The 7,965-nt window shown below is 52.6% G+C and overlaps 1 protein-coding gene across 1 annotated transcript in view; it reads right to left on the bottom strand.

The window, feature by feature from the left end:
* The window catches only part of Ncan (neurocan), a 24,965-nt gene extending 22,794 nt beyond the window's left edge, over positions 1-2,171 (bottom strand). Inside the window, exons 1-2 of the mRNA XM_048795421.1 lie at positions 2,054-2,171; positions 167-571 (exon numbers count right to left, since the gene is read on the bottom strand). Of these exons, the coding sequence (XP_048651378.1) occupies positions 167-571; positions 2,054-2,126 (478 nt within the window). The 5' untranslated portion in view covers positions 2,127-2,171. The remainder of the gene's footprint in view (positions 1-166; positions 572-2,053) is intronic.
* Between the last annotated feature and the right edge of the window lie 5,794 nt (positions 2,172-7,965).

Here is a 7,965-nt window from a genome sequence, read left to right as displayed (position 1 = left end):
GCCAAAAAAAAGATAAGGTAGGACTTTGGAGACCTCCTTCTTGATGTTATCACAGTTGAAAGGGAAGCCCTCCCTATACAATGAGTGATTTCTAAGGTGACTCTCAGTGGCAGGCTTCAGGCTCTGCCCCCTCCCAACCTCAGTCCCTTCCCTGCCCCCAACTGACCCGTCACCTCCAGGGGCACCAGGTCCTGCTCATCCTCGATGCCCCTCACCACCTGGCAACGGTAGAGCCCGGAGTCGCTGGCCCTCAGTGGCCCCAGGAGCAGCGTGGCATTGGCTCGGCGCCGGGGATAGGAGGGCAGTGACACTCGGCCCTGCCATCCCTTGGCCACCCGCACCACATTGTCCTTGGCCACCAAGATGGGCAAGTCCTGTCGCTGGCCCGATGCCGTCCGCACCTTGGTCCACTTGATCCGAGGGATGTCTCGGGCTGCACCCGGCCGTGGCTGCAGGGTAAAGAGACAGGGCAGGGCCACCAGCTCTGCCAGCACAGCCCGCACCGACCCAGACCCCACCTTCTGCATGTGGAGCCCCTTCTCAATGGCAGCAGCGGTGGCCTCCTGTGTGCCTGGGATGGAGAAGGCAGAGAGAGGGCATGCCTCAGGGGCAAGGACCAGCAGGGCACCGCCACTCCCCTCCTTTACAGGTGGAAAGGTGGAGGCCAGAGAGCCTAGGGTGGCCACACAGTGTCACAGCGCAATGGGGGCCCGCTCCGCTCCGTGAGGTTTAATGGGCAGAAGGGGAGAGGGAGGGTTCAATCCCCTTGCGGTTCTGTCTCCAATGAAATGTAGACTCCAGGGCCCGGTATGCAGCTCAGGGGCAGGGCACTCACAGGCCAGGTGCCAGGCCCTGGCAAACAAATGAATTCTAGAGGCCTCTTCTTATAGGGATGGGGATTTTTTTTTTTTTTAGCTTTTTGCACATAATCCCTTTATTTTATTTTTTAATTTATTTTATGTGGTGCTGAGGATCGAACCCAGTGCCTCACATGTGCTAGGCAAGCGCTCTACCACTGAGCCCCAGCCCCAGCCCAGGGATGGGGATTTGACTTCCAGTATCACTGATTATGTGGCCATGGGAAAGTCACTTTCCTTCTCTGAGACTTGTTTTTCTCAAAAGTTAAGCAAGGGGCCGGGGTTGTGGCTCAGTGGTAGAGCGCTAGCCTAGCATGCACGAGGCACTGGGTTTGATTCCTGGGCACTACATAAAAAATAAATAAATGAACAAATAAATAAAAGTATATAAAAAATGTTAAGCAAGAGGAAGTCATTAGAAGGAAAAGGTCGTTTGTGGAGTGCCTTTATAACAGGCACTTTATAGGAATTAGCTTATTGATTTTCTTTTTTCTATTTTTTTTTTTTGTACTGCGATTAAACCAAGGAACACTTAACCATGGAGCCACATCCTCAGCCCTTTTTTGTCTTTCATTTAGAGATAGGGTCTCCCTGAGTCGCTGAGGCTGGCTTTGAACTCATGATCATCCTGCCTCAGCCTCCTGAGCTGCTGGGATTACAGGCGTGCGCCGCCACGCCCAGCTTCATTTTCATAATCATCTTCAGAGAGTGTGATGTCTGGTCTTCTTTTTGGGGAGTTGAGGAAATTAAAACTCAAAGATCATATATTTGCCTAAGGCCACTAAGCAGATCACTGATGGATTTCTAAAGCCTGGGCTCTTGGTCACCTTTGGGGAGATGCCAAGAGAAGCGCACACACCTTTATCTCCATTGCCCTCTTATGGCAGACATCACCAATCAATCTCTGCAGGATTCGCAATGCTGTTCTTTCCCTTTTCAGTTCATTTCAGCAAAAACGGTGAGAGGTGGGAACCTCCAGCTTCTGCTGGTAATGACTAAAAATAACCTCTCAGGTAACTTGTTCTCTTTTGACTGTTCAAAGACCTTTTTTCATCTATTCTTGTTTTATTCTTTAGATCAAGCCAGAGGGCCAGCAGGAGAAGGCTCTGGAATGTAACAGCCCCATCTCATCAATCCCCCAGATCCCTGGCTGTGGCTGCAAAGTGAAAAGATTCTCTCCCCACAAGTCAACTCACCCTGATTCCCGGTCACAAACAGCAGCATCTGCAGCATCAGGAGGCCTGAGACCCAGACAGATGTGGCCCCCATCCTGAACCTAGAAGGAAATGCAGAGGAAGGGAGGGATGAGTCACAGCACTGTCCTCCCAGACATGCCACATGGAAGGAGCAAATCCCCCCTACTCTACAGATCAGGAACTAGAGCCCAGAGAGGCCAGTGTGTCACTCAAGGTCACAGAGTGAGCAAACAAGAGCTGAGCCAGGATTCAAACCCAGGGCCACCTGGCTTCAGAATCCTAGCACCAAAGCCTCATGGCCAGAAACATGGGTGGTGGAGTGAATCAGACCAGGGGGTTGACCGTCTGTCTGTTCCTTGCTGTGTGACCTTGGGCAAGTAGTTTAACTTTTCTGTACTTTCTCTCTTTTTGTGGGTCAGATGGGGATAACATCAGATGGTTGGAAGGAATAGTGAGTCAATATATATATAAAATGCTTAGAATCTGCCTGGCACGAAGGAGTACATTTTAGCTGTTGCTAATATTATTGAGCATAACACGGGCAAGACTGAAGTCCTATTTTTAAAGTCAACCTCCCCTATCAGACTGGGAGCTCCTAGAGGGCAGCAGCCAGTCCTGGTCTTCCCAGGTCCCCCGTCCAGGCAGCAGGCGAGCCTCCAAGCCAGCCTTTAATCTGGGTTTGCTGACTGACACGATTCTCAGCTTCAATTCCAGGATTTGGTTGTCACCAAGAGTCTATTCTTGGTTTCTGGGATATTTGAGGAGCTGCCAAGTCCCAGCTGGAGGAAGGGGCCTCACCCCTGCCCACCCCAGCCTCCCCCTGACTTCACACAGTCTGGTGAAGAAGCTTCTGCGGCTTGCAGAGAAATTGCAGTGTGGGCCCAGCTCTCTGTAGGGGCCGTGGTCCAGAGGCCTCAGCCATTACTCAAAATCTACTGTCATCATAGTCCATTCCAGGTGCTGGACACAGCTGGGTCCTTTCAGACGGTACATTCTCCCAGGGAGGTGGCTCCTCCCCAAAGCCTCCCACCCCTCTGGAACCCCACCCTTCAGTGGGGCTGGAGAAGGTGGGAGCAGATGGAAAATTAGAATGTCACATGCAAACCACACCCCTATAAAAGAATAGCCCTGAAGACCGAGTTGTGGGTAGAGTCTAGAATGAGAGGCCATGGGGGGACCAGCTGTTCTTCTCAGCTCTCCTTCCCAGTTCCCAGAGGCCCCTGCTGAGAGCTGGTGAGGGACCTGTCCGTGGTGCTGAACTCTGAGGTGCTAATGCAGCAGCACTGCCCACCACGTGGGTCCCTGCCTCCAGCCTACTCACATGGTGCCTCGGGGCCCAGAGAGGGCTAGCAGTTTGCTTCAGAATGCACAGCATAGCACATGTCAAGGCCCTGAGCCAGTGACCACAACTACCAATCTCTAAACCTCAGCAACCTCTGCCTCCATCCCAAGCTGCCCTCATTTCTCCCGCTTGGAACCCCTAAGCAAGCATGGGGTATCCCAATGGTTGTGCCTGCCTCAGCAGGGCTGGGGGTGGGGTGGGGACAAAGCCAGAAAATACCCTCTTTCTCTCACACACACAAACACACACACGTGCAGATGCACATCATATGGTTCAGAGCTCAGATTACATCCAAATGACCTCACTTCAAACCCTGTCTTTATTCCTTACACACTGTGCTGTGTGATCTTGGACAAGTTGCTCCATCTCTCTGTGCCTCAGTTTCTCCATCTTTAAAATAAGGATCATCCAGCACACACCTCATCAGGCTATCTTGAGAAGGAAATGAGCTAAGATTGTAAAGTCCTGGACATGTTAAATTTAAAGACAGTTCCTTGTACACAAAGCCTCATGTACACACTAAAAATATCCTGAGGTGATCCAACATGGTGACAGTTTCAGGTGCACATTGCCCTCCTCACCCTCCCACTGCCTTCCACTTACACCCTCACACCCACACCCTTCTCTTAAAATACCTCCTCCCCAGGGCCACCAGAGGTGAGCATTTACACAGCTGTCTGGGGCCCGTCCCCTCATGAATGATGCATGAGCCTCATGCATATGCAAGTAGGGGCCTGCAGGGCGCTGGGGGAGGGGTGGTCTGGATCAGTATGAGAGTGTGTGTCTCCCCTCTCTCACTCCCACCTCCTGTCTTGTTGAGCACCGAGTGAGGGTGAGTTTGTTAGCAGGCGTTTCTGTGGGTGACTGGGTGTGCATCTAGGGTGCCAGGCAAGGGTGCACATGCAGATTCACCCTGTGGGGTGTGGACATCCTGTGTGGGAGCCCCAGCAGGTTCATGCACTAGGTGGATGGAGAGGACCCAGTGTCATTTCTGGTGTGTGGATCCGATCCGAGTGCCCCTCAGCAGGGGCAATGCACACACGTGTGTGTTGCTGGCCTAAGAACTGGGGTGTATTTACACACAGGGGTTTGAATGAGGAACTCCTTGCAGGAGAAAGATAGCCAGGCATCCAGGGCTGCCCCTAGGGGACCTCAACCTCTGCCTACCCTCTCCCAGGGTCAGCTCCCCAACTCTGCACACAGATCACATCCCACACCCCCCATTCTCAGGGTCCACACTGCCAATCACATGGAGAGGACCCCTGCCACACACATGCAGTCACACATCCCAGACACAGACCCTGGGAGACACACACGCACAGATTCACAGTGATATTAACAAAGAAAGGCAATATGGGTACTCACAAGGCAGGCGGCACGTCTTCCACACAAAGACTCAGCCCTCGGTCTCAGCCCCCCCCACGGAGACCCCTCAATGAATCGAACACCATCAGACACGCTCCCCGTCACGCACGCTGCCATACCAGACCCTGGCACAGACCAGGGTGGATTAATATGGCCTTGGTGACTGTGGGCACACATCAGTTGGCCACCTGGTGATGTGGCCCCCCGGCACAAGTTTCCTGACAAAGACACCCACCACAGTCCTATCAGATTCTTGGGGACCCTAGACCCCTGGGGCACACCCCCTCCTCACTGCCTAGAGCAGACACACACACAAAGCCACCACCTCCTGCGGTCGGGGACCTTCCATTTGGGAATGTCCAGGGGCCACTGAGGCTCCTGGGTTTGGGGGTCCCACAGTGCATCCACCCCTCTCTCCCTGCCCCATCTCCATGTCCCTGGCTTGGGCCCAGTGCCAAGCCTCTCCTCAGCCCGGCTGTTTCCCACTGATGCCGCTGAAAGGAACAAAGCGGAAGGATGGGGGTCACTCCCAGTCAGGCTGGCCTGGGGTCCCAGCCCCCTACTTGCCAGCGCTTATGTCCCCCAAACCAAAGCAGGGTTTCCACAGGCATTGATATAAACCAAAGGGGGTGAGACAAGGGTCTGTCCCTCTGTGAGGATGCGGACAGATGCTGAAGTGCTGGGGACAGTCCCTGTCTTGGGGTTAGTGCCCTCGTCGTAGTCCCGGGGATCCAGAACTGGGAGCTCTTGCCCTCCACCCAGCATTCATTTGGGACACTCAGAGAACTACCCTCCCTGGGAGAAAGGACAACACCCCAACTCCAGATCCGTGGGACAACAGGGGCCACCTTGGGATGGGGCACCCCAGAACCTCCTCTCTGAGTCAGGATGTGACAGAACCTAACCCAAAATGACAGGGACACGACTGGCTCCCTTTCCCTGTGTCCATTCACTCTCAGGGCAAGACCCCTTTCCAACGGACTCAGGCTGATCTGGGGGGGTGGGGGACCCACACTACTGCAGTCCAACCCGGAATCCTCCATTCATCTGGAAATTGGGAATCCCCACTTAAAATCCTGGGGTGTCAGCTCAGACGCAGGGGTGCCTATTCCGGAGTCCCCCATTCAGTCACTGGGCGTCTCTTCTCTCCAAACTCGGGGTGCCCCTCCCCTAGCCCTGGTTCCCAGCGCCTCCTCCCTCATCCTGAGACCCACCCCCAGCCCCGGACCCCTCCCCACCGCGGGATTGTCTCCGCATTCCCCGGCAACCTTCCCCCCATGCAGAGCCCCTGGACACCCCTGGGTCCCCTTCTAATTAGCGCTTCCTCTCCACCCCAGGGGTNCAGAGTTGGAATTTGAATCTTGGTCAGCCTAACTCGCGGCGGCTCATGCTAGAAGCAGTTTTGGCTATAATTACTGTTTTGCACATTTATAGAGAGGAAGCAAGGCTCAGAGAGGAGGGGGAGACTAGTTGGTCGTGCAGCTGATAGAGACCTGGCATGTCAGAGCCCGGATGTATCACACCTCAGAGTTGCTCTAGCCAAACTGTACCGTTCATTCTTCATTTACCTTTAACCGGTCAGCATCTATACAGCGAATACTATGAATGTTGCTAGCACAGAAATATTTATGCTTAGGGAAGGGGCAAATGGGTGCCCTTGACAGAAGACTCTAATCTTTAAAAACTTAGATCCAAGACTGGGTGTAGCTCAGTGGTGGAGCATTTGCTTAGCACATGGGAGGCCCTAGATTCTATCCCCAGCACTGTCAAAAAATGAAAATAAAGCTTAGATCTAAACAATGGAATATTACTCAGTCATAAAAAAGAATGAATCTCTGAACCATGTCACAATGTGGATGAACCTTGGTTGCACAATAATGTAAAATGTATTTAATCCCACTGAGTCATACACTATTTATTTATTTTTTTTACTGTGTGGTACTGGGGATTGAACCTAGGGATGCTCTACCATTAAGCTACATTCCCAGACCTTTTTTTTTTTAATATTTTTTTCCTGGTTGTCGATGGACCTTTATTTTACTTATTTATATGTGCTCCTGTGAATTGAACCTAGTGCCGCACACATGCTAGGCAAGCTCTCTACCACTTAGCCACAGCCCTTTTTTTTTTTAACCTTTTTATTTTTTTCAGAGACAGGGTCTTGCTTAGTTGCTGAGGCTGGCCTCTAACTTTCAGACCTCCTGTCTCAGCTTCTTGTGTAGCCACCATGTCCAGTTGAATTGTAGTTTAAAATGATAAATTTGACCTGGGGAGTGTAGCTCAATGGTAGAGTGATACTGTGGGTTCAATCCTCAGCACCCAAAACAAACAAACAAACAAACAAAAAAGGTAAATGTTATGTAAATTTTACCACAATAAAAAGCAGATGGGGAGGAGGCACCTGCCCTGCCTTCCTTCCCTTGGTCCTTGAGTTTCAGCTGTGATAGGCTGTGCTGGCAGAGCCTCCTGGTCCTCGGTCCCCTGTCCTACCTACATCGGTGTGTGTGTCTTTGAGCATTTCTCAGAGTGAGTCTCAAACAGAAAAAGGGGCAAAATCATTTCCTCCAGATTATCAAAGAGGGGAATGGAACTTTTGAGAGATGAGGGGAGAGCCCAGGTGAGCAAGGGGCAGCCCGGAAGGCCAAGGCGACACACCAAGGAGCGGCTGGCTATGTCACAGAGGAGAGATGGAGGTTAGGGATCATAGCTGATGTGAATGTCTGTGGGTGACAGCAGTGTCACCAGCACCCAAATGGCATGTGCTGCCTGGTTGGGGAGGCCAGTGAGAGGGAGGAGGCTGTGGCTGGCACTGTGGGGCTGAGAGCCATGTGTCCTGTATGGGAACTAAGTGAGCTCGACCTGCCCAAGTCCAGGTTCAAGCCCCCTCCCTGCGGCTGGTAAGAGTGAGATCCTGGGCAAGCCATCGCTTCGTTCTGTGCCTCGGTTTCCCCACCTAAATTGGGAATGATTGACAGTTCCAATCTTCTGGGTTCCTAGGAGACAGAAATGGGAAGGAAATGCCCGCACAGGGGCTGATGTCTTGTTGCTGTTCATTTTGGAGGCTGCTGGGGAAACTGAGGCTCAGGGAGACAAAATCATGTGCCTGAGGTTGGACAGCGTGGGTAGGGACCAGGTGGGAGCCCAGATTGATGGCCACAGTGCTAAGCTGACCCCCCCCTGCTCCTGTACTCCCCCTCCCACCCCC

The sequence above is a fragment of the Marmota marmota genome, unplaced genomic scaffold, assembly GCF_001458135.2.
Source record: "Marmota marmota marmota unplaced genomic scaffold, marMar, whole genome shotgun sequence".
Classification (NCBI taxonomy): domain Eukaryota; kingdom Metazoa; phylum Chordata; class Mammalia; order Rodentia; family Sciuridae; genus Marmota; species Marmota marmota.
The sequence above is the reverse complement of the archived record's forward strand: the minus strand, read 5'-3'. Positions and strand labels throughout refer to the sequence as shown.